The 25,840-nt window shown below is 49.7% G+C and overlaps 1 protein-coding gene and 1 long non-coding RNA gene across 4 annotated transcripts in view; one reads left to right on the top strand and one right to left on the bottom strand.

The window, feature by feature from the left end:
- The window catches only part of DGKZ (diacylglycerol kinase zeta), an 85,041-nt gene that overhangs the window by 40,723 nt on the left and 18,478 nt on the right, over positions 1 to 25,840 (top strand). For 2 of the 3 annotated variants that reach the window (XM_075280769.1, XM_075280768.1), the window contains exons 2-22: positions 1,295 to 1,898; positions 4,514 to 4,619; positions 8,510 to 8,605; positions 10,974 to 11,051; positions 11,128 to 11,184; positions 12,148 to 12,216; positions 14,827 to 14,898; positions 15,820 to 15,936; positions 16,011 to 16,082; positions 16,177 to 16,272; positions 17,278 to 17,360; positions 19,001 to 19,061; positions 19,325 to 19,438; positions 19,947 to 20,087; positions 20,211 to 20,289; positions 21,649 to 21,704; positions 21,787 to 21,849; positions 21,953 to 22,026; positions 22,682 to 22,793; positions 23,728 to 23,927; positions 24,071 to 24,171. In XM_075280769.1, the coding sequence (XP_075136870.1) occupies positions 1,295 to 1,898; positions 4,514 to 4,619; positions 8,510 to 8,605; positions 10,974 to 11,051; positions 11,128 to 11,184; positions 12,148 to 12,216; positions 14,827 to 14,898; positions 15,820 to 15,936; positions 16,011 to 16,082; positions 16,177 to 16,272; positions 17,278 to 17,360; positions 19,001 to 19,061; positions 19,325 to 19,438; positions 19,947 to 20,087; positions 20,211 to 20,289; positions 21,649 to 21,704; positions 21,787 to 21,849; positions 21,953 to 22,026; positions 22,682 to 22,793; positions 23,728 to 23,927; positions 24,071 to 24,171 (2,451 nt within the window). The remainder of the gene's footprint in view (positions 1 to 1,294; positions 1,899 to 4,513; positions 4,620 to 8,509; positions 8,606 to 10,973; positions 11,052 to 11,127; positions 11,185 to 12,147; positions 12,217 to 14,826; positions 14,899 to 15,819; positions 15,937 to 16,010; positions 16,083 to 16,176; positions 16,273 to 17,277; positions 17,361 to 19,000; positions 19,062 to 19,324; positions 19,439 to 19,946; positions 20,088 to 20,210; positions 20,290 to 21,648; positions 21,705 to 21,786; positions 21,850 to 21,952; positions 22,027 to 22,681; positions 22,794 to 23,727; positions 23,928 to 24,070; positions 24,172 to 25,840) is intronic. The other variant, XM_075280770.1, reaches the window with a different exon arrangement.
- LOC142214395 (uncharacterized) lies at positions 20,947 to 21,414 on the bottom strand. The gene is made up of 4 exons (XR_012717273.1): positions 21,370 to 21,414; positions 21,284 to 21,325; positions 21,155 to 21,196; positions 20,947 to 20,981 (listed from the first exon to the last, which is right to left on the bottom strand). It is a non-coding gene; the product is annotated as an uncharacterized LOC142214395 (long non-coding RNA).

Below are 25,840 nucleotides of genomic sequence, written 5' to 3'. Positions count from 1 at the left end.
TTACTATATAGTGTAGGATTTATTGTAATAATCGACCTCATCCATGTATTTACCCCTGGGTGTACGGGGAGGAGAGGGGGCCGCACCTGCCATAGCCTCTGCTGACACTTGGGACTGATCCCTCCTCCTTACTATAGTGCAGTTCCTCTGGCGAGGGGCGCCCTGCACCGCTTCTCACACCTGATGGCCAACCAGGGCGCTCCTTCTCTCCCAGACCACCTGGGATACTATGGTGTGCCCTTACAGCATGCATGTCCTCCTTAGGATGGGTGAGATTGGTGGGGGTCTGACACCCGCTGCCCGCACAGATCATCTGCCCCGAGCATAGTATACAGAAGCAGGGGCTGCCATACGCTGTATACTGTGCCTTATCTTCTGGCTCTGTATACTGTGCAAATCATAACTGATTGGTCAGACCCCCACCAATCTCAAACCTAACAGCCTCAGCCCTAACAGGGTCATTCTTTTAGATTGGTGGGGGTCTGACACCCGCTGCCCGCACAGATCATCTGCTCCGAGCATAGTATACAGAGCCAGAAGCAGGGGCCGCCATACACTGTATACTGTGCCTTATCTTCTGGCTCTGTATACTGTGCAGATAATAACTGATCGGTCTGACACCCGCTGCCCGCACAGATCATCTGCCCTGATGATAGTGCACAGAAGCAGATGGAGCTGTATACTGTGTAGTGGCCCGGGGCTCAGCTATAATAACACAGTATACGCTACCACCTCTATACACTGATCTCTGGGGGTCCTGGGCCGACCCCCACCACTCTCAAATTAACAATCTCATCTAACAATGGGTCCTTAATTTGGGGTCTGAGATTTCTGTGTTATCTGTCACCGTCAGGTTTGTGGCATTGCTGCGCTTCTACTCTGCCTGTGTTATATCCAGTCACCAGGAGGCTCAGGATGAGCAGCGCTGTAGGTGCCATCTGAATAGTGACCTGCTTTATTGTGCAGAGTACGTCACATTAGTACTGGAATTTATCCGTGAACCAGGAGGCTCAGGCTGAGCAGCGCTGTAGGTCCTATGGCAGTGAACAATGTGCCTATCAGTCTATCGGGACACCCTGGCCGAGCTCTTTAAGCCCTGGGGTCCTCCACGCTGGATGGTTTACAGATTATTGGCTCATATCCCTCTGATTTCATGGCTGACTATGTAAATTATGCGGGGTCTAAATATAGCGCGCCTGTAATTTACATATATAATTTAGAGTTGATGAGTTTTCCGTGCTTGTGGCAGTTCAGCATTTACTGTATTTTAACCTGGTGGTTTCTACGCCAACAGCCCCCTCCTCCGCGGACCACCCTGTACCGTACCCCCTCCACAACGGGAACGCCATGGATACATTTTTTAAGAGGCACTTCAGGAAGAAACACACCCCCCCGCCTTCAGAAACGCTGTGCCCCCCACCATTACGGAGGTGTGGTGTGGTCATAACCACTGGCAAAGCCCGCCGTAGATCTAGCGCCGGTTTGGCGTCCACCACCCTGACTATGCAGAGACGCTGTTCTGTCACTCAGACCCCCGCCCTCCCCCTCAGTTTGGTCACTCCAGCACGTGGGGGGAGGAAGGACGGTCGCCGGAGGTCCAGCACGACCACCCCAGGTCTGAGTCCACGATTTGCTGTCCAGAAGAGACGCGGGGGGAAGCTGCACTGTATTGATCGTCAGCTCTTGGGGCCTTCCATGTTACTCGCAAGCCTTATCCAAATGAAGAAAGACCCAGAGACCAAAGAGGAAAACTCTGAAGAGGAGGAATTGGGGGGGACATCGGAGGACGGAAGTGACCAGGACAACAGCTCTCCGTGTTCTTCTGCCATGTCCAGTAGTCTGGAGATTTGTGACCATCGACCCTGCGCTACAGAGAGCAGCAGCGACCAACGCAAACTGTACGCAGGGGACGAGTAAAGGTGGGGTAGGGGGGCTCAATCAGCCTGGGCTGCACCATTACACGTGATCGCTGGGACATCTGCCCCCCACCCCCATCATATAGATAATCCTGTATTAACCCTTTATCAACTTACACCATTGTATTAGAAAACCAAACGGTCATCAGACTCAGGCTGAAGTACAGGTCAGAGGTCACCATAAACAATGAGCCGTGGTCTGCTGAGGGGTCATTGCTAGAAAAGAGGAATGTGCTCTAGCGCCAGCTCTTGGAAGGCGATCCTATAGATTAATGCAGAAGTCCTAAATAAATCCTAATTACTTAATGTGGGAATAATCAACAAGACAGAATATCTTCTCCAAAAGGAAGACGAGGGGCTGTGCGAGGGGTCCATGCATTAATCTATAGGGTACTGCCTTACTGAAGAGGGCGCTAGAGCATGTTCCTCTTCCCCCCCAGGAGGTCTTATATATATCTATAGACCCCCCCTTGAGACCGAAAGAGCAGGCACAACCTATGTGATGGTAGGTGCAAGCCACTTGCACACAAAAAAGGGGTGTGACACGCACAAAAGGGGGGCCTGGCCTGGCCTGATCCCCTCTCCCAGGGGCAGGGGTGCTCTTTGATGTTCCCATTGGCTGTAGGGTGGTTTTGGGGTAGATCTCATGGGACATCTGAGCGCCCCTTTAGGGTATAGAGACAGCATAACTTATAGGCATACAATCCTGAACAACATAGGGGCGCAGTTATGTTAATTTGTATTACAGCAGGGGGCGGAGCTTAATGTCCAGTGATTTGGGGTTTAGATTAGCCCTGATTGGTGGAATATTGGGGGGCACTTAGTAACTACCATTGTTATGGGGCTTACATATCTCAGCCTCACTTTTTGGGTTGTTCTCCCCACCAGTCCACTAAGTGAACGCCATATTGCCCCCTGAGAGTTGCCCCTTGTGTACTCGGCCGTGATCCCTCTATAAGGTGCCCGTTTGGATACAACCCCTTTAAAGGCAGTGCGATGCACGAGGTTCCCCTGGGCTCCCGCTCGCTCTGGGAGCGCCCTTTTATTTGTTTAGACAGAGCCTTGGTGCTCGCTGCCGCTCCGCTTACCCTTCAGCTCTCTTTGGCTCGCTCCTATCTTTAGAACGTGATATTTGAGCATGTTCTCCCCCCGCCATAGAGATCTCAGGGGGTGGGGGGGGGCTTTGTTTATTTTGGCGGTAGGACGTGTTCTGTTCTGGCGATGTTTGTGGGCACCTGTGTAATATCTCGTACAGGAATGTTCTGCCCTGACACCGCGCTCTGACGGATATTTATATCGCACACAATAAGTGTGGAGTTTATACAACGGCCGGAGCGTCCACATCTAATACCCAGGTAATAGGGCCCGACATAAGACTGAGGCCTAGGGTCCATGGCAACCAGTCACCGCAGCGGCCATGTTATCTGTGTAAGAAGCTGATCTGTGTCTGACAGGTTACGTCGCACTTTCTCAGTGATATGTCCCTGGTACAGGGCTGGGGTAACCAGGCCCAAAATATACAACCTCACAACCCTCGCCAGGGGTCCTCATAGTCATGGAAGTCATTACACGGAGATCCCAGACCATTAGCTGACCGGTCAGAGATGAGGCTTTGGCTGCATTCACACAGGCAGGTTCTTCAGCTCTGCAGGTTTCACCTCTAAAATAAAAATTGCACCAAACCCCTATTATTTCTGATGCAGTTGTTACTGTACCTAACATTGACTGTCTGAATACGCCCTTATTCACTGCAGGATGTGGCCAGGCTGAATGATATACAATGAAACCTGCACCGGTGCAAAAACCTTCTGAACCTGCGCTCAGGCCGCCCGGGGGAGGCTAAGTGTGAATTCACCTCATGCAGTCTTAAGTGCAGCTTTTCAAGTGGTTTTTGCAGAAAAAACCTGTTACTAATGTTTTTGTTTTGCTTTTTAATTGCAAAACTCCCTGCACCGTGTGAATGATCGCTCCCTAACAGTTACTGTCGGACAGGTTAGGCCATGATATTGTAGCGCTGGATTTACAGGTATCTCCGGATTCTCTGATATTTTGTCTGTGTCCTCCCCGAAGGCCTGTCCTTGGAATAGGTCGTCATGTCTTTGGGGTCTGACCTGGTCCCCACCAATCCTGAGACTGACGGGGCCACATGGCTGGTTTAGCCCAGCTGCTCCCATTATACATGGGGCTGAGCGCAATGCAGGGGCAGCAGCGTAAACCAGATCGGCAGCCCCTTCATTCTCGGGGTCAGACGGATCCCACCGATCACTAAGCGGTGGCGTATTATGGCGTCGCCGTATGAGATGGGTTATAAGGAAAGAAACCTCCTGATCGGTGGAGGTCGGGCCGAGCTCGTTCTGCAGCTTCCACCTGGGGGTACGTTACTAAGTGGGACCGTCCCTTTAATGGGGTTGTCTGGTCACAGCAGGTAACAGCCGCTCCCCGCAAGTTACTTGCTGTTACCAAACAACCCCTTTAAGACCATAACTTACAAGCCGGCCGTTTTCTCCCCCGTGCGGCCCCATCTTACCCCTGTGCGCCCCCTATGTTTGGCCTGTGATGTAGCGACACAATCTCAGATGCATTTTTATGTCTTGCAGAAAAGCCATTGCCAAATCTGGAGCCCAACATCTCACGTCTTCATCATCGTCCAGTGTGGTGCACATCGACTCCGAATCGCACATACGCAGCACCGTGGACTGGAGTGTAAGTACTCGCCATGTGTCCTTGTGAGGGCGGCCACCATGCATCATGTGCTATCTAGGGGGTGGCTACTGGTTTATCTGCTACCTATGTGTTATAGAATCAGCCTTTCATTTAAAGGGATATTCCTATCCTACAAAGTGACAGAATATTGCTAGGGTTTGACATCATCTTGAGATTGAAGGGATCCGACTACCGGGGCCCCCACTGTCCCTGGGAATGAAGGGGTCACAGCATTAGTCTGCTTTCTTTCCCATCATAGTTTCCCCTGTGGTCTGGTCCTCAATATCAGATCAGCGAGGATTTGACACCCGGCACCCCCACCGATCAGCTGTCTGAATCCTACTTCAATGGCTTGGGGCATATTGTTTATTTGTCACATGGCATGTCTGCAGCTCAGCCCCATCCAAATATACAGTGTTGGTCAAAAGTATTGGCCCCCTGCACTTCTGTCAGATAATCTTCGTGTTCCTCCAGATAATGATTGCAGTCACAAATTCTTTGGTATTTTCTTCATTTAATTTATCTTCAATGGAAAACCACAAAAAGAATTGTCAAAAAGCCAAATTGGATATAATTCCACAGCAAACATAAAAAAGGGGGTGGACAAAAGTATTGGCACTGTTTGATAAATCATGTGATGCTTCTGTAATTTGTGTAATTACCAGCACCTGTTACTTACCTGAGGCACCTAACAGGTGGTGGCAATAACTAAATCACACTTGCAGCCAGGTGAAATGGATTAAAGTTGAGTCCACCTCTGTCCTGTGTCCTTGTGTGACCACATTGAGCATGGAGAAAAGAAAGAAGACCAAAGAACTGTCTGAGGACTTGAGAAGCAAAATTGTGAGGAAGCCTGAGCAATCTCAAGGCTACAAGTCCATCTCCAAAGCCCTGAATGTTCCTGTGTCTACCGTGCGCAGTGTCAGTAAGAAGTGTAAAGCCCATGGCACTGTGGCTAACCTCCCTAGATGTGGACGGAGAAGAAACATTGACCAGAGATTTCACCGCAAGATTGTGCAGCAATGAGTCCAGCCCTGAATCCCATAGAACACCTGTGGGGGAGGAGGAGAGATCTCTTGGTGGCAGTTTGGAGAAGGCCCCTTCACATCTCAGGGGGGACCTGGAGCAGTTTGCCAAAGAAGAAGGGTCTAAGATTCCAGCAGAGCCTTGTAAGAAACTCATTGCTGGTTAGTGGAAGCAGTTGTCCGCAGTTATTGTGTCTAAAGGTTGTGCGACCAAGTATTAGGCTGAGGGCGCCAATACTTCTGTCCGCACCAGTTCTGGAGTTTTCTGTAAAATGATCAATGATGTGACTTTTTTCATTCTCTTTTGTATTTTTTCATTGCAAGATAACTGAAGATATTACCAAAGAGTCTGTGCTGTGTAATCATTATCTGGGGGACAGCGAGGATTATCTGACAGGACTGCAGGGGGCGATACTTATACTGTATATACCCTGTGTCACTTATATACTATATAAGAGTCTGTGCTGTGTAATCATTATCTGGGGGACAGCGAGGATTATCTGACAGGACTGCAGGGGGCGATACTTATACTGTATATACCCTGTGTCACTTATATACTATATAAGAGTCTGTGCTTGTAATCATTATCTGGGGACACCGAGGATTATCTGACAGGACTGCAGGGGGCGATACTTATACTGTATATACCCTGTGTCACTTATATACTATATAAGAGTCTGTGCTGTGTAATCATTATCTGGGGGACACCGGGGATTATCTGACAGGACTGCAGGGGGCGATACTTATACTGTATATACCCTGTGTCACTTATATACTATATAAGAGTCTGTGCTTGTAATCATTATCTGGGGACACCGAGGATTATCTGACAGGACTGCAGGGGGCGATACTTATACTGTATATACCCTGTGTCACTTATATACTATATAAGAGTCTGTGCTTGTAATCATTATCTGGGGACACCGAGGATTATCTGACAGGACTGCAGGGGGCGATACTTATACTGTATATACCCTGTGTCACTTATATACTATATAAGAGTCTGTGCTGTGTAATCATTATCTGGGGGACACCGGGGATTATCTGACAGGACTGCAGGGGGCGATACTTATACTGTATATACCCTGTGTCACTTATATACTATATAAGAGTCTGTGCTGTGTAATCATTATCTGGGGGACAGCGAGGATTATCTGACAGGACTGCAGGGGGCGATACTTATACTGTATATACCCTGTGTCACTTATATACTATATAAGAGTCTGTGCTGTGTAATCATTATCTGGGGGACAGCGAGGATTATCTGACAGGACTGCAGGGGGCGATACTTATACTGTATATACCCTGTGTCACTTATATACTATATAAGAGTCTGTGTTGTGTAATCATTATCTGGGGGACAGCGAGGATTATCTGACAGAACTGCAGGGGGCGATACTTTTGGCCAACACTGTATAAGACGCAATACCAGGCACAACCACTATACGATGTACGGCGCTATGCTGGATAAGCAGTAAAGTCGCTGCAGCGCTTCTTTGAGAGCTTTGTCCCCTTCAGTCTGGATGTGACGCCATATCCTTGAGGTACGCTGTCACTTTCTGTGATGGGAATAAAGCTTTAACCAGTCGCCATGTTCCCGTTTTTATTTTAGTTTTGTTCCTTTTTGTTCTGTTTTGATCTTGGTGTCCCGCTGGGACCCTTCTCGCAGATCGTCCTTCTCGCAGATCATCCTTCCTCGCACAGACGATGGCTTTATAGGACTTTGGCTGCTTCTATATAATCTTGGAGATGTGTCTGACCCCCTTCCCCTCCCAGTTTGTGCGCTGTGTTATTCTGTCCCTTCCTCTCTAGGGGCCGTCGCTGTTTTGCTGGCGCTGGATTCACCTTCCTTATTCCTGGTTTTTGGCCTGGTTTGTATTGCGCAGGTTTCCAGGCGGTGTCGCTTCTCTCGGGTTGCGCCTTCCTGCGGCGTTCGCTATTTCTCCGCTTTCCGGTCTTTTCCCAGCACTTTATAATAACTTCTGATAAGTTTGATGTCGGACTCTCCTTATTGTCAGGTGTTTGTCCCCGACCGCTTTCTTAATGGTTTCCTTTTCTGGTTCTTGTTATAAGAACAAAGGGAAAAACCTTCAGGCTGTGTTGTAGCGGCGACCCCTGATGTGAAGGCGCTAAAGGAACAGAATATGATGTAATAACATGTGACCGCAAGAGAGGGCGTCATTATCAGAGTATATATAGGATTCCAAGGCTGTAGTATACTTCATTCACAATTCTGCTGACTTCACAGCTAAACTTCCAGTAATTCTGTAGTGAAGATGATCGTCTGTGTGGGGGAGTATATAGAGGACCTGGTGTAGTATATAGAGGACCGGATGTAGTATATAGAGGATCTGTCCTGTGTGGTGTAGTATATAGAGGACCAGGTGTAGTATATAGAGGACTGGGTGTAGTATATAGAGGACTGGGTGTAGTATATAGAGGATCTGTCCTGTGTGGTGTAGTATATAGAGGACCTGGTGTAGTATATAGAGGACCGGATGTAGTATATAGAGGATCTGTCCTGTGTGGTGTAGTATATAGAGGACCAGGTGTAGTATATAGAGGACTGGGTGTAGTATATAGAGGACTGGGTGTAGTATATAGAGGATCTGTCCTGTGTGGTGTAGTATATAGAGGACTGGGTGTAGTATATAGAGGACCGGGTGTAGTATATAGAGGACCTGGTGTAGTATATAGAGGACCTGTCCTGTACGGTGTAGTATATAGAGGACCGGGTGTAGTATATAGAGGACCGGGTGTAGTATATAGAGGATCTGTTGGCTCTCCTGTGTGGTGCATTGCTTGTATCTCCTATAAGATCTCCCTCGTAGTGATCTACTATCTGATGATCTTGTCTCTTTGCAGGAATCCGCTCTGTACGGTGATCACCTCTGGTTTGAGACCAACGTGTCTGGAGATTTCTGTTACGTGGGCGAGCAGTACTGCACAGCTAAGATCCAGGTATGGTGTGTACAAGGGGTTAATGACGCATGTGTCGCCCCCCCCCACACACACCTTTACCTGCCGTCCTTTATTACAGGCTTGTAGCTGAGGATCTCGTCTTCTTACCTGTCCACAGGATTTGTCTTTAGTGCCTGTCCCATGGAGATCTGACCCCTGACACCCCCATGATGATGAGCACGGTGGCCCCGCGGCCCCAGTTTGAGCACAGCTATGGTCAGGCATGTGCATTGCTGCTGGTGATAGGCGGGGGGCGCCGTGCTCTACTATCTGCAGCAGTCCCATAGACTTTAGACCGCACCTATAGATCGGTGACAACTTCCCGGATCACATTGACGTTATTTTTCAGCTGATCAAAGATATTAGTCAGGATGGGCCGACTACCTGATGTTTATAGGGGTCTCCCAACTCTCCCCCAACATCTGGCAGGGTTACTCTGATGGATCTTAATAAGCCCTTCCATGGAGGATCTCCGCGGAGCGCCCCTTTAATCATTTTTGCCTCTTTGCTTTGTACTGCAGTGCTGCTCCAGAGTGTAGAGAGCTGGAACGTCTCCCCTTTGTTCTGCTCATCAGTGCAGGTCTCTGGGTCAGAACCCCCTAATAGTGCAGATCCCCACCAATCCCTTCCTGCACCCCCCTGACTGTGCCCATATAACATAGGGGGGCGTCTGCACCTCCCGGATGGGATTCCTGGATAAACGAATGTAATGGGTTAAACCATCCCAATCCTTTTTAGGGGATTCTCTGACATGGATCGTCCTATTAGTCAGGTTCATTCTCGGGTTAATTCTGTGTCTACAGGTGGAGGTGCCCCTATAAAATCTATAATGTGACCGTGAACCCCTGTCATAGGCGAGTGACCGCCATATATGTGCACAGGCTCCCTCTCTCAGGACCTTCTTCTGGGGTCCTGTTACTGTGTGCCATCGTGTGGTTTAGACTTTGGGACACCCCAATAATTCCAGAATGTGGAGCGTTATGGCAGTCTCCGGCTCTATCGTACACTGCTGTACCCCGGGGGCCTCCACAGACACCGCTCTCGCACACCCCGGGGGGCTCTTCCCACTGATCGGCTGCCTGTCATAGACAAGTGTCGGGGTGATCCCTCCTGCTGTGGAGTCTTATAGTGTGCGACCATGTGAGACCTCTATATAAGATGTAGCAGAGCTGGGCTTGTCATGACACTGCCTGCTATTACTACAGTGAACTTTCATGAACTTCATAAGATTTTATTTACAACCTACACAGATGACAAATCCTGATCTACGGCAATATTCAGCGCTGCTACACGTGACCACTCGCTACCTCAGCTCTGCTACATCCAGATACTCCTGAATTTTGCAGCAGGTGTTGGATCTCTCCGGTTGGTTAGGTCGGGCGTCCAGGTTGATGTTAAGCACATACTGTGTTATATATGTAAATATAATATAACCACGATGGTGCCCCAACGGCCCCGCGACCACTTGTCTCATCTGACCGTGGCAATGCCATTATAGAAGTACTAAAAGGAACAGAATCGGGGTCTGTCTGAGCGCGGCGTGGATGGTCAGTAAATGGTCAGTAAATGTTTAGCCCAGGAGTTAAACATCAATAGGTTTTCATTCACATGAACACTCCGCTTACTTTAAGTACAGATTAGACAACGCATTTCTACGTCAAACAGACGTCTTCATCGCGCCAACAGGCAGAAAAGCAAAGGAGTATACGTCAAATAGAGTAGAATTATTTTTTTTCCCCCTTACAAGGTTTACAGCGTATAGTGTATCCATAGACTTCTATTGTGCAGACGTGTACCTGAGGAGGAGTGGACTCAATGTCCTGACCACTAAGCCTAATAAATATACAACCACCTACACAAAAACTCGCACATGCAATGGATACCATGGAGATATGGCGGCATTGTCAGACTCTATATGGTTATATGACCCGCGGCCCCCACTACTCACCTGACCTAGTTTTATAGATGCCTCCCCCCCATATTGCTGCTGGTCATGTTTTCTGATCACCTGCACCCTGCAGTATGCACCTATACCTTCACCCTGCGGTATGCACCTATCCCTGCACCCTGCGGTATGCACCTATCCCTGCACCCTGCGGTATGCACCTATACCTGCACCCTGCGGTATGCACCTATCCCTGCACCCTGCGGTATGCACCTATCCCTGCACCCTGCGGTATGCACCTATCCCTGCACCCTGCGGTATGCACCTATACCTGCACCCTGCGGTATGCACCTATACCTGCACCCTGCGGTATGCACCTATCCCTGCACCCTGCGGTATGCACCTATACCTGCACCCTGCGGTATGCACATTCCCATACCATCTTTTCACTATTTTCTCTTATGTTTTTATTCTCTCTTACAGCAGAAGTCGGCGTCCCGGAGGAAATGCGCGGCCTGTAAGATCGTGGTTCACACTCCCTGCATCGAGCAGCTAGAGAAGGTAAGACGTCTTCTAAGTTCCCCTCTAATCCCAGCAGAGACGTCTTTCTTTAGCTCCTCTTGTGCTTTCCTTACAGATAAATTTCCGATGTAAGCCATCGTTCCGGGAATCGGGATCTCGCAATATACGGGAGGTGAGGAGACGGTTGTGTGTTTCTAGACTTCCCGAAATAATGGTCCTCACGAGCTGATCAGTGTTCATTAGTCCTGCAGCGCTCCCACAGGAGAAATGAAGCATTACACAATGGGAGAGATTGTAATATGTATATACTGTATATATGACATGTAATACATGGAGGTGTCGAGTCCTTCTGATCTAGGGGGCGCTCTTTGTGGTCACTGTCTACAGTGGGGAACTCACAACTCCCTCTGAATTACGTTCTAGTCTTAGTACTAAAGCAGACAATCCCTTTAAATAGTGTAATCCAACCTACCTATAAAATAAACCAAAATATAAAGGGACTGTCCTGAGATTGACTAGAACTGATTGTTTGGGGTCTGACGGCCCGGACCCCCATTAGAATAGGTGTCCCCCTGTATGACTGGAGTGACACTAGGGCACCCACCCCTCTGGCCATCTCTATAGGACTACAGCAGGTACCCGGGCACGTGGAGCAGCCGCCACCTATACAGAGGCCACCGGGTCTCGGGAGGACACTTACTGCAGCTCCTTTAAATCCTTGTGACTTTGAGATGTTCTTAAAGAGTTAAAGCTGATCTGTCCTGACAATATTCTGCGCTATGTCAGCGTCTTGTCGTGTCAGATCCCACGGGCCGTGGCATTCACATAACAGAAATAACCCAGCGGAGTCACTTAGCAGCCCGACGCCCCTCCGGCCCCCTCCCCAGCAGACAGCCACAATATGTGTATATAGAACTCTTATATATCTCTCTATATATCAGTCATTGGTCGGAGCAGTATATAGGAACACATTCTACACATCTACTAGGGCAGTCTCTGAGGAGGGGGCTCTGCTTGGGGCGGGTCCTCTTATTTCGCAGATGTATTGACCTTTATGTATAGTCTTCTCCTTTTCTAGGTACATTTTGGAATCGTGAATGTCATTGCATTTAACCATTTATCTCCTGTCTTGTAGCCGGTGATTGTTCGGCACCATTGGGTGCACCGGAGACGCCAGGCAGGGAAATGCCGCCAGTGTGGGAAGGTGAGATGGGGGGGGGGGGGGGGGGGGGCTTGTCCTGTATATTACTTCATATCTGTGCACAAGGCTCACACCAGATTGTGTATACATTGACCGGTCAGTATAGATAGAGCCTTCCATTATAGGTATAGATCTTCCCATCATGAGAGTTTGTGTTAAATGGCCTATGTTATGTGCGATCTGCCATGAATGGTATAGAACGGTGCAGTATTCTGTGTACTGTATAGGGCGGTGTAGTCTGCTTTGTATTGTATTGGGCAGTATGTTCTGCTGTGTACTGTATAGGGTGGAGAAATATGCTGTGTACTATATAGAGATATGTGGTATGCTATGTAATGTATGGTATTTTGTGTACTGTATAGGGTGGAGCGGTATACCATATACTATATAGGGTGGAGCGGTATACCATGTACTGTATAGGGTGGAGCAGTATGACGTGTACTGTATAGGGTGGAGCGGTATGACGTGTACTGTATAGGGTGGAGCGGTATGACGTGTACTGTATAGGGTGGAGCGGTATGCCATGTACTGTATAGGGTGGAGCGGTATGCCATGTACTGTATAGGGTGGAGCGGTATGCCGTGTACTGTATAGGGTGGAGCGGTATGCCGTGTACTGTATAGGGTGGAGCGGTATGCCGTGTACTGTATAGGGTGGAGCGGTATGCCGTGTACTGTATAGGGTGGAGCGGTATGCCATGTACTGTATAGGGTGGAGCGGTATGCCGTGTACTGTATAGGGTGGAGCGGTATGCCGTGTACTGTATAGGGTGGAGCGGTATGCCGTGTACTGTATAGGGTGGAGCGGTATGCCGTGTACTGTATAGGGTGGAGCGGTATGCCGTGTACTGTATAGGGTGGAGCGGTATACCGTGTACTGTATAGGGTGGAGCGGTATACCGTGTACTGTATAGGGTGGAGCGGTATGCCATGTACTGTATAGGGTGGAGCGGTATGCCATGTACTGTATAGGGTGGAGCTTTGTTGCTGAGTCTCCCTGTCTGCCGGTGGTCCTGCTGTCCTATATACTATATACAGATAACTCCCGTCATTATATATCACTATGATACAAGGGTCCTGCTCTCCAGGCTGGGTTTGGGTCAGGAGATTTGGACAATGTATGAACCTGATTCCCTTGTGTGTTTGGATTCTTAGGGGTTAATAAATCTGTGCTGTGTATGTGCTAGTAATGGCGTTTCTGGAGGACATCACCTGGGTGTCATTCGGTCGTGTATTTTGGGCGCTTGCCTCTCTGATGAGCGGATTCATTGTGATAGAGGTGAGAAGAGCAGATAATGCGCCTTGTGATGTTGCGTCGTCGCTTTCCTGATTTGCAGGGAGCAGGTGTGAGATTTTCTTCACCACTTCCTCCTACACATGGCGGTATACATGTCATATATCAGACTGTCCCTGCGCGGTCGCCTCCAACACGGGAGATGTGTGAAATCCGTGTTAATAAACCGCGCTCACCTTGACAATCCTCTAACATTGTCGTCCTGATAATTGTTCTAATTACATCGATATCGTTATAGGATAATAAACCGACCGTGAAAGTGTCCGAGAGCTCGCAGGTTCTCCGTCCATGGCCTGGTGCACAGAGGTGTATAGTACGGGCCCATAGTGTACCTGCTTACCGTATATAGTATGGACGTCCTCTAAGGGTGCGTTATACAGTATACTAGGGCACAGGCGTAACCGCCATGGCACAAGCTGCGCACAGATTTCATGCCGTGCTTGGGACACTTTCTTCATTTTATAGGTGAAACATATTTAACATGTACAATGAAGAAACCGCCAAAACACTGCAACAAAACCGCATAAAGCTTTTTCCAATGCAGTTTTAGCTGCACCGTGTGGCATGGCAGCAATATGGCGGCTGCACCTCCCATTGGTAGCCATAACACGTACAGGAACAGGCCGCACAACATGGAGTCGCACAGAGCGTATGTGACAAAGCTGTTAATGCATCTCTAGGACATTGCACATGGACGGTGATGGAACGGTTACAGTAAATCCAGACCTGGTAGATATTGATTGCAGGTTATATGCAACTTCTCCATTGACGTCTATGGTATGTCTCGTGACTGCGACTCACAGCAAGTCTGCACCTCTGTGTACAGTCAAGTCACAGAGCGGTCACATGACTGTCTTAGTCGCAGGTCACAATGGTCACATGACTGTCTTAGTCGCAGGTCACAATGGTCACATGACTGTCTTAGTCGCAGGTCACAGTGGTCACATGACTGTCTTAGTCGCAGGTCACCCTATAGCCTTAGCGGCTGCAGTGAGTGTCCGCGGGCCGTCAGGCTGCCATTACTGTTACAGGAAATCCATTGTAAGTGTCTGTGACATTATTACTATTAGGGAAGAATATTTGGCATTACAGCAGCGCACGGAGCGACTATAGGGCCATGACACTGATCTATAGGAACATTGTGTGGTCCATGTACACTGCTATGCTATATGTGTGAGCCATTAGACACTGCAGGCCGTTACCGTCAGTCCGGACACGGCCATACACATTAGGTGGTCCTCGGCTCCGTCCACTTTCTCCTTCCTTTGCTTCCGTACACTGAGTGTTGCTCACCTTGTCGTCTCCTTTGCTGCGTTTCAGGGGTTCCAGCAGAAGTTTGCCTTTCACAGCAAAGAGATTGTTGCGATCAGCTGCTCGTGGTGCAAACTGGCGGTGAGTTCTGCGTCTTGTATCACTGATCTATCCCTGTAAGTACCCGGGTGTATTTATTATGGGGGCTTTCTGGGACTTCCATAATAAGGTGATTTGTGGGGGTTCATCATCAGGGACCTCCACAGATCAGCTGCCGTGTTCAGAGACCATGCACAGCACTGTACATACTGTAGTGGTTATTCCTGGTATTACAGCTCAGCCCCTTTCACTTGGATGGGCCTGAGGCTGCTGCTGTACCATGTGACCAATCACATATGGATGACCTACCCTGGCGGTGACTGCAGGGGGTCCAGATGTGCGGTTCAAACTCCCCATGTGTGCAGGAGGTTTGGAGCTTTGTATTAGGAAAACTCTTAATAAAATTAATCGGTGACAATTTTGTCACTGAAGTCACCATGATGATGAACCCTGGAGAATCCCCTTAAGGGGGCCATGTCTCCGACCCTCCTAATGCAGTAGATAGGGGCGGCGTCCGCCACCAGTCAGGCTGATGGGGTAAGGGATCCTTGGGATCAGTGGAGGTCTCAGTAGACCCCTCCGGTCCGGTGTTTATCCTCTGTCCTATGGCTAGCGGGTAAGTAATATATAAATAATATTGTATACATAATATTGGGTAGGTAATATGGTATACATACTCTGGGGTATATATTTTGTCGGCTGACTCCATACGGCTTTGGTGTGTGAAGCTTCTTGAGCAGTTTTCTATCGCCCCCTTCTGGCTGCTCTTAGTATTACGGCTATCCTCCTAGCATTAGCTGACATCCATCACTACAAGGACAGCCTTATATTACCAATCCTCTGCATTAGCGAGTCGTCCTCCCGTCTTCAGTCTTTGCAGACGTCAGTTCTTCACGTTTTCTTCTTCTTTCTGGATCTTCGCACCATTCGCTCCTCTTCACCGTTCCTGTTCTCTCCCCGCAGTACCACAACAAGGTCTCCTGCTTCATGCTTCACCACATAGAGGAGCCCTGTTCTTTAGGGGCTCACGCTGCCGTCATTGTGCCCCCCACGTGGATAATCCGAGTGCGCCGACCACAGGTCAGTGACTTCTTCCGCTTCCTCCTTGTCCTTACTGACTGTCTCCAATTCTTACGCGTCTTAATTCCTTTTAGAGTTCAATCAAGTCAAGCAAGAAGAAGAAGCGGCCGTCATTCAAGAGGAAGCCCAGCAAGAAGGGGGCTGAGGTGGGCTTCATGCAAACCTATGGGACGGGTGCCAGCGTGGGGAGGCTATGTACCAGTCTTGTACTTGGCTGACAGTAATACTTCTGTCTTGTAGGAGCCCAGGATGCGGCCGTTCATCATCAGACCCGCCCCGTGCCCCCTTATGAAGCCTGTGCTGGTGTTTGTTAATCCAAAAAGCGGAGGGAATCAAGTGAGTCGCCTTACGTCACCCAGACACCATTGCTTTTGTATTAAAGGGGACGTACAGGATTACAAAATGGCGGCTGCTTTCTCACAGAGACGACACTGCACCTGTCCATCAGCTCAATTGATGTGATTGGGACTGAGCTGCAGTAACACACACAACCTGCAGACGGGAGTGGTGCTGTTTCTGGATTAAAGCAGCCTGTTTTAATATCCTATAAGATCCCTGGCCAGTTCCTTGTCTTTCATGTGTCAGCTGATGGCTCTTGGTCATTGTTGTCTTATTCTGGCGTCTCCTCAGCTAGATGGAGACTTCTGGGGTTAGAAGGGAGGGTAATGGAGTCATTTTACTGCTTATCCCATGGAGCAGACATGGCCGCTACAAAGAGCTTTACTGTGGAAGGCCTATTGAGTTCAGAGGGCCCATGTAATGCTTCAGTTGACCTGTGGAGGCGCTAAAGGAGCTGTGATCACTTTCTGCCAGGTCTCCCTGTATTGTCTGTCTAATAAATGAGGATTGTACGAGGCAGCGGACCCCTTTCAGGGGCAGTCGGACCCGGGTCTTGCTCCTGGTCTGATTTTATCAAAGTGTCTGCAGCCACCAAGACATGTAGTGTTATGTGGGGACCAATCTGAGGACTGACCATCCATATGGGGGGTCACATGTACACAGCTGGTCTGTTACCTGGCCCCTACATGGGGTCTAAGCGCCCCCCATCTTCCTGAGATTGCCCGATTAGGATTATTCTGCCGTGCACACTGCCTGTGCTGTCCATAGGAGCATGCTGGGAGTTGTAGTGTGACAACAGCCGATGTTGGTGACCCCTGATGTAGTCGGCGCGGCAGTTCCCGTCTCACTATAACTGGATTGTCCTACTTCTGAGACTTGGCTTTGTAGGACGTTGTTCTGACAGCAGGTTCCTGATATTCGGTGTCACCGGCGACTTTCTGCTTTATAACCGGTACGGTGGGTGTTACTGGGTGTCATCTGATCTCATGTTTGTCCCCACAGGGTGTCAAGATCCTTCAGTCCTTCATGTGGTATCTGAATCCGCGACAAGTGTTTGACCTTAGTCAGGGCGGTCCAAAAGAGGCGTAAGTATCCGAAACTTATTACTCACTGTTGTATGCAGGTGGCCAGGTGTAATGCGCAGGTGGTGGCCGGGTGTAATGCACAGGTGGTGGCCGGGTGTAATGCGCAGGTGGCCGGGTGTAATGCGCAGGTGGCCGGGTGTAATGCGCAGGTGGTGGCCGGGTGTAATGCGCAGGTGGTGGCCGGGTGTAATGCGCAGGTGGCCGGGTGTAATGCGCAGGTGGCCGGGTGTAATGCGCAGGTGGCCGGGTGTAATGCGCAGGTGGCGGCCGGGTGTAATGCGCAGGTGGCGGCCGGGTGTAATGCGCAGGTGGCGGCCGGGTGTAATGCGCAGGAGGCGGCCGGGTGTAATGCGCAGGAGGCGGCCGGGTGTAATGCGCAGGAGGCGGCCGGGTGTAATGCGCAGGAGGCGGCCGGGTGTAATGCGCAGGAGGCGGCCGGGTGTAATGCGCAGGAGGCGGCCGGGTGTAATGCGCAGGAGGCGGCCGGGTGTAATGCGCAGGAGGCGGCCGGGTGTAATGCGCAGGTGGCCGGGGGTAAAGTGTCATTGAGTATTATAGGGGGTTCCCATCAATAACCCCTGTGCTCAGATGTCTGACCTCTGGGGGATTGTAGTTGCCTCTAAATCTTATATAAAGGACTCTTACCATGTTCGGGGACTTATAGTTATATACCCTGCAGCCCCACTGTCCGCTCAGGACGGCTCCATCCATCTTCTCAGCATTGCGGCTGCTTCTGTGCGGTTCTGTATTCACAAGACGCCTCCAGGTTCTATAACAAGCTGACGGTGAATCTGCCGAGTGTGATTTACACTTCCAGCTATAGAAGTTACCGAATCAGCCGCCCCCGCGGCCCCTAACCCGACACCCCAACACTTACTGGAGGGGGCGGTAAGGTACACGAGGAGTGGGGCCCATATACCCGACTGCCGTCCTGATACAACAGGCCAAGGATGGAGCCGCTATAGGTCCTATACTATAGTCCTGTACTCCGGCCGCGTCAGTATACGAGTTATATTATAGTATACAATACACGTGCTCTGGCCGTATTATTATATATTATACACATACCCTGCTATATTATTATATATTACATTATACACATACCCCTGCTGTATTATTATATATTATACACATACCCTGCTATATTATTATATATTATACACATACCCTGCTATATTATTATATATTACATTATACACATACCCCTGCTGTATTATTATATATTATACACCTACCCCTCTATATTATTATATATTATACACATACCTGCTATCCTATTAATATTATACATGTGCTCCGGCCATCTTATTATACATGTTAATGTACCGGTATATATTCTGTTCTATTATATATGTGTCCCATAGGTGATTCTCTTGGGGTTGTGAGATATTACACTGTACAGTGGTGTTTTTGGCAGATTTCAGCCACATTTCTGGCAGCATTGCTCTCCGTATATGTTTATGTCTCTGCACTGTGTTGTATCAATGTTTTTTAATATTTTCAAATAAATCGTTCTTTTACATATGATGATTCCATTCTCCATGTTTCCCCTCTGTATGTAGTTTGTTTATGAGACGTCGCCGTCCTGATGCTGCGTCTTGTTCTCCGCTCTCACTTGCGCCCCTTGTGTCTCCCGGCAGGTTAGAGATGTACCGGAAGGTTCCATCGCTGCGTATCCTGGCGTGCGGAGGGGATGGCACGGTGAGTATCTCCGCTCGTGTTACTCTCTGACGGCCGTGCGTTGTTCGGGGACACCATGTACCGCCGCCATTGCCTTCTCTTCCCTCTCGATCTGTCTCTGCCATTTTGGATCATAAGTTTAGATTTCTCTCCAGCCAGAACAGACAAACCATATTGTGGCATGTGAGACAGAGCGATGTCCGGATCTCCCAGACCTCCTGGCCGGCCTGTAGGCGGCTCCAGACTGACATTGTGTATTTAGAGGATTTGTCTCGTTGCTGCAGGTTGGTTGGATTCTCTCGGTGTTGGATCAGTTGCATCTGTTTCCTCCTCCGCCGGTCGCCATCCTCCCGCTCGGCACTGGGAATGATCTCGCTAGAACACTCAACTGGGGCGGGGTGAGTATGCTGAAGGGTGAGCCGTATACAGCGGTGCTATAAGGGGCTTCTCCAGGGCCTATTTATTGGAGACCCATCAATGTCTGCCATTACTGATCCTATACAGGGTGTCATACACACCTCCCCCCCATCACCCTACACCCCTGAGACACAATGAGGTATATGGAGACTTGCCCCATTCTGAATGAATCTCCTCCTCTCCAGTCTATAGGTAGGTTACCCCGTTAGTCCTCCTGCTGTTTTCTCAGCCTGTTTGGGCTGTTGGTTATTGCTGCCCCATGTCCGGGTCACATATTGATCTCTCATGGACTGAGTTACTATTCCACGTTCACATTTTTGCAGGACTAGGCCGCAGTCCCACATTCCCCTTTGTGCTAGAATAGGCCTCGGTCCCACTCTCTGTTACGTGCCAGGATGAGGTGTGATCCCATAGAACGGGCGATCCCCCAGACTCGCAGAGGATTCCTTCACGTGCTCACGTGTCCTGTATGTGCTGCTGTTTCTCCAGGGTTACACAGATGAGCCCCTCTCAAAAATCCTGAGCCACGTAGAGGAAGGAACGGTGGTCCAGTTGGACAGGTGGAACTTGGAAGTGGAACGAAATCTGGAAACCTGCGAAGAGGACCGAGGGGAAGGAGCCACCGATAAGGTGAGTGTTGTAGGATGTGGCAGCTGTAGGCAGGGGTATTATACACTAGTATATAGGAATATTATATGATCGGTGAGTAAGGACAAGAACATCTGGATTGAACGTCTTCCTCTTCTCCTGCAGCTGCCTCTAGACGTCTTCAATAACTATTTCAGTCTGGGATTTGACGCTCGAGTCACCCTGGAGTTCCACGAGTCCCGAGGTAATGTCTTATATACGTGTGTGTCAGCACTGACTAGGCCACTAATACCGAATCATTCAAATATGGAGGAGACCTCTAGCAATATGACTCCCCCACCCCCGCAAAGCCTTACAATGTCTCTTCTGCACGCTGTATGGCCTTGTTCACACATGGCAGATAGACTGTGGATTGTTTTCTCCTGGCACTGTGTCATTTCCCACTTTGCTTTGACGTCCAGTGAACTTCACATGGAATCTGTCATACATGAAAGGGCCAACCTGGAGAAGCCCATAGGCCGTTGCCCCACATGGTGGTCCGCTATGGTATATCCACAACACTGTGTCCTGCAGCAGACCCGTCCGGGGCAAAACTGACTCTTTTTTGTTTGTTTTTTTACCATGGATTTAACCCCTGCACAGTTCTCAGCCTTTGCATTGCAAACAGTCAAAACAACCACAGAGTTTGCAAACCCATCATGTCTGTCCCCAGCCTTAAGGGGGGTTAGAGAAGCCACAACTCGTGTATGTCTCTGCTCTGACTACTTGGTATATTATTCTAGCTCGTGTACATCTCTGCTCTGACTACTTGGTGTATTCTTCTAGCTCGTGTACATCTCTGCTCTGACTACTTGGTGTATTCTTCTAGCTCGTGTATGTCTCTGCTCTGACTACTTGGTGTATTATTCTAGCTCGTGTACGTCTCTGCTCTGACTACTTGGTGTATTCTTCTAGCTCGTGTATGTCTCTGCTCTGACTACTTGGTGTATTATTCTAGCACGTGTATGTCTCTGCTCTGACTACTTGGTGTATTCTTCTAGCTCGTGTATGTCTCTGCTCTGACTACTTGGTGTATTATTCTAGCACGTGTATGTCTCTGCTCTGACTACTTGGTGTATTCTTCTAGCTCGTGTACGTCTCTGCTCTGACTACTTGGTGTATTCTTCTAGCTCGTGTATGTCTCTGCTCTGACTACTTGGTGTATTATTCTAGCACGTGTATGTCTCTGCTCTGACTACTTGGTGTATTCTTCTAGCTCGTGTACGTCTCTGCTCTGACTACTTGGTATATTATTCTAGCTCGTGTACATCTCTGCTCTGACTACTTGGTGTATTCTTCTAGCTCGTGTACGTCTCTGCTCTGACTACTTGGTATATTATTCTAGCTCGTGTACATCTCTGCTCTGACTACTTGGTGTATTCTTCTAGCTCGTGTATGTCTCTGCTCTGACTACTTGGTTTATTCTTCTAGCTCGTGTACGTCTCTGCTCTGACTACTTGGTGTATTCTTCTAGCTCGTGTACGTCTCTGCTCTGACTACTTGGTGTATTCTTCTAGCTCGTGTACGTCTGCTCTGACTACTTGGTGTATTCTTCTATTTTCAGAGGCGAATCCTGAGAAATTTAACAGCAGATTCCGCAATAAGATGTTCTATGCCGGGGTGAGTCTTCTTGGCTCTGCTTCTTCTCCATAGTCTTCCACACCTTGCGAGTACTTATCAGTCGTTTCCTCTTCTCCTCCAGACGGCCTTCTCAGACTTCTTGACCGGCAGCTCCAGAGATTTGGCCAAGCACATCCGAGTTGTGGTAAGTCGCCGATACTTCTTATCCGTGAGGCTTTTGCTCCATTTAGATGATTCCATGTTAGTGGTTGTATTTCTGGATGTGATTTTTCGTCTTTTCTTCTCAGTGTGACGGCACCGACCTGACGGCCAAGATTCAGGAGCTGAAGTTACAGTGCTTGGTGTTTCTGAACATCCCTCGGTACGTAGTGAGCGGCCGTGCGCCCGGAGGTGCCCGGAATGTTCTCCATAGACTCTGCACACTAAGAGCCCCCTCTAGAGGTCCGTCAGTCTGCTGTGTCTGACCCTGAGGGGTTCGGGGGTTGGATCTGAGGTCTTTGATCTTCTTGAATCTTTTTGAGTTGATTTCTTATAAATATTCTTTGTCATCAATGTTCTGTGTAGATTAAAAGGGTTTGTGCCATTCTGGAGACTTATTGGGCCCCCGGTGATCGGACACCTGTCTTATGGTTAGGGGATATTTGTACATAGGGCACCGTCCCTTTAAGGGCTTTTTCCCAACAATCCTCCTGTATCCACACAGGGGTAAGTGTCTGATCACGGGGACCCCCATAGATCAGGAGTACGGGGTCTCGCAGAGAGTGCTCAGTGTTCTAGGTTATTGGCCACCACTTTATGTCCATGGGGCTGCCACAGGTTGGTGTCCCGGTAGCCCCATAGCAGTGACTGGGGCACCTCTGGATCTTGAAGGCCCTTGTTCTTGTAGAAGAGTCTCTGTGGTAAATCCCTGAGTGATCAGACATTAATCCGCTGTCCTCTATAGGGGAACCCCTGGAGATCTCCCCATTGTACATTGTCACGAGGGCTGTTGGTTACCCTGTTTTTCTTGTATCTAGGTACTGTGCCGGCACTATGCCATGGGGCAACCCTGGTGAGCACCATGACTTTGAACCTCAGAGGCATGATGACGGATGTATTGAAGTGATTGGCTTCACTATGGCCTCATTGGTACTGTAAAGGTCCTCGTGACTGTCACCTTGCTCTTTGTTTGTCATTGTCCTTCATGTACCTGCTTCAGCTTGTAGTGCATCGCACCAGTCCATGCTACTGTAGTGGTGAGGCAACGCCTGATGTTAGTGTCATTGCACACATGACCACAAGGTGGCAGCACGTCTCTTCTATGTATTAACGTGCATGCTTGTGGATATGACATGTATATATAACATCTGCATGCGGTACAGGGTGTATATACTGTATACTCTGCCTTTATATGGTACCAGCGCAGCGTCTATCACCATTATACTCAATGCACAGATCCTTAAAGGGGTTTTCCTACTGATGTGATCCGCGGACCTCGCACAGATCAGCCGTCCCTCTAGGTGCCACAACCTGGGGCAATGGACTCTTCTATAAGGGATAGTGACAGAGCTGCAGTTCCCCAGAACCAGCGCTATACAGTGGACATCGCTGCTCCGGCCCTGACGGCTTCTGACTCCCGTCCACTATAGCAGCGTCCAGCGCCTGAAGACTGCTGATCTGTGCGGGTGTCGGACCTCCAAGGATAACATCCACATGGACAGATTAGTATTAAAATCTCTATTTGGGGGCTGGAAATCTCCTTGAGGATCATAATCTGTGCTTGTTATTACCTACAGTGACATATAAGAGATGTATACGGCATATACCAGGCGCAGGCGGTACTGGTGCCATATATAAACCAGCGAGCTGCTATGGTAGTGCCATCTATTCCGGCTCTGCCCTATATCCTGATGCTATATGTATGTATACACACACACACACACACATATATACACGTACATCATATTCGGTTGTATACGTGTTTATCCTCCTCGGCTGCCGCTGTCTTTCCTGATTCCGTACACGGTAACGCTTTCCTTCCATCTTTCTTCCTCTCACCTCCATGTGATCTTCTTTCCCGCAGGCCGCTCTACAGGTCGGAGGACACGGCGAGCGCCTGCACCAGTGCCGAGAGGTCTTATTACGGACGTACAAGTCTATTCCCATGCAGGTTGATGGTGAGCCCTGTAAGTTGGGGCCCTCAGTAGTGAAAATTACCCTGCGCAACCAAGCCAACCTCGTCCAGAAAACCAAGAGGCGGACGTCGCTCCCCCAGCTCAACGAGTAAGACAATGATAAGAGTTTTGTTGCTTCTAAACCTCCTTGTGACGAGCACTCGATACCTTGAGATGTTCGGGGGGTTGAGAAGTCTGGGCTGCTCATAGTGTCATGTGATGTCGGTGCCTAATGTGAGTGCTTGTGTTCAGTCAGCAGCCGGTCCCGGACAGATTGCGTCTGCGCGTCAGTCGGATTTCCATGCACGACTATGAGGCTTTGCACTATGACAAGGAGAAGCTTCGAGAAGCCTGTGAGTATCGCACGCTGGCGGCCGGGCCTGTACGGGTCGGGGGTAGGAGCCTTCTGCAGGTTTTATTGCCCTTTCTCATTATTCATTTATTGCTCAATAGAATTTTATAAGCCGCGAGTCCTCGTATAAAACTAATCTAGTCCTGACCTCGTCCTGGTGTATAAGAGCGGCTGAGAGCGACGCCGCAGCTCATTATATCTGATTACAGCCTGAGACTGATGATGTCATGATGATGTCATTAGGATGTTGTGGGACTAATAAATGAGATCCTGCCTATGCACTGACACTTGGCTTAAAGGGATTGTCCAGAATTGCAAAAACTACAGCTGCTTTCTTCCACAAAACAGCGCTGCATGTGTCCACAGGTGACGAGTGAATTGCAGCTCAGCCCCATTAGTGGATCTATGCGACTATACTGGACTCAGCCTACGGAGCTTCCAGATGTGGATTGGTGGGAATCTCTGGCCCTGCAGTCAGATGTGTAACACGGCAGCCGTGATCCGCGTGCGCCATCTCTGTGATATCATTATTATTGGTCACATGACCTGCTCAGTCTCATTCAAATGAATAGGCTGATCTGCGATTCCACTATACGGTGCACAGTGCTGTGTTTGGTATTGTGTGAGGAGACCGCAGTGTTCATACCTTCAAAATGCTGATCAGTGGGGGTCCGGGATGTCAGAGCCCCTGCTGATCAGTGGGTCCGGGGTGTCAGAGTCCCTGCTGATCAGTGGGGGTCCGGGGTGTCAGAGCCCCTGCTGATCAGTGGGTCCGGGGTGTCAGAGCCCCTGCTGATCAGTGGGTCCGGGGTGTCAGAGCCCCTGCTGATCAGTGGGTCCGGGGTGTCAGAGCCCCTGCTGATCAGTGGGTCCGGGGTGTCAGAGCCCCTGCTGATCAGTGGGTCCGGGGTGTCAGAGCCCCTGCTGATCAGTGGGTCCGGGGTGTCAGAGCCCCTGCTGATCAGTGAGGGTCCGGGGTGTCTGAGCCCCTGCTGATCAGTGAGGGTCCGGGGTGTCTGAGCCCCTGCTGATCAGTGGGGGTCCGGGGTGTCAGAGCCCCTGCTGATCAGTGGGTCCGGGGTGTCAGAGCCCCTGCTGATCAGTGGGTCCGGGGTGTCAGAGCCCCTGCTGATCAGTGGGTCCGGGGTGTCAGAGCCCCTGCTGATCAGTGGGTCCGGGGTGTCAGAGCCCCTGCTGATCAGTGGGTCCGGGGTGTCAGAGCCCCTGCTGATCAGTGAGGGTCCGGGGTGTCTGAGTCCCTGCTGATCAGTGGGGGTCCGGGTTGTCAGAGCCCCTGCTGATCAGTGGGGGTCCGGGTTGTCAGAGCCCCTGCTGATCAGTGGGGGTCCGGGTTGTCAGAGCCCCTGCTGAACAGTGGGGGTCCGGGGTGTCAGAGCCCCTGCTGATCAGTGAGGGTTCGGTGTGTCAGAGCCCCTGCTGATCAGTGAGGGTTCGGTGTGTCAGAGCCCCTGCTGATCAGTGAGGGTTCGGTGTGTCAGAGCCCCTGCTGATCAGTGGGGGTCCAGGGTGTTAGAGCCCCTGGTGATCTTCAGCTAATACCTAAGATGGGTCATCAATTAATAAACACTGACAACCCTTTAAAGGGCCTTTCCTATTAAGTGATGGCCTGTGATGAGGATATGATAGTGGGACCCCCACCAATCCTGAGA

The sequence above is a fragment of the Leptodactylus fuscus genome, chromosome 7, assembly GCF_031893055.1.
Source record: "Leptodactylus fuscus isolate aLepFus1 chromosome 7, aLepFus1.hap2, whole genome shotgun sequence".
NCBI lineage: Eukaryota > Metazoa > Chordata > Amphibia > Anura > Leptodactylidae > Leptodactylus > Leptodactylus fuscus.
This window is presented reverse-complemented; position numbering and strand designations above follow the sequence as displayed.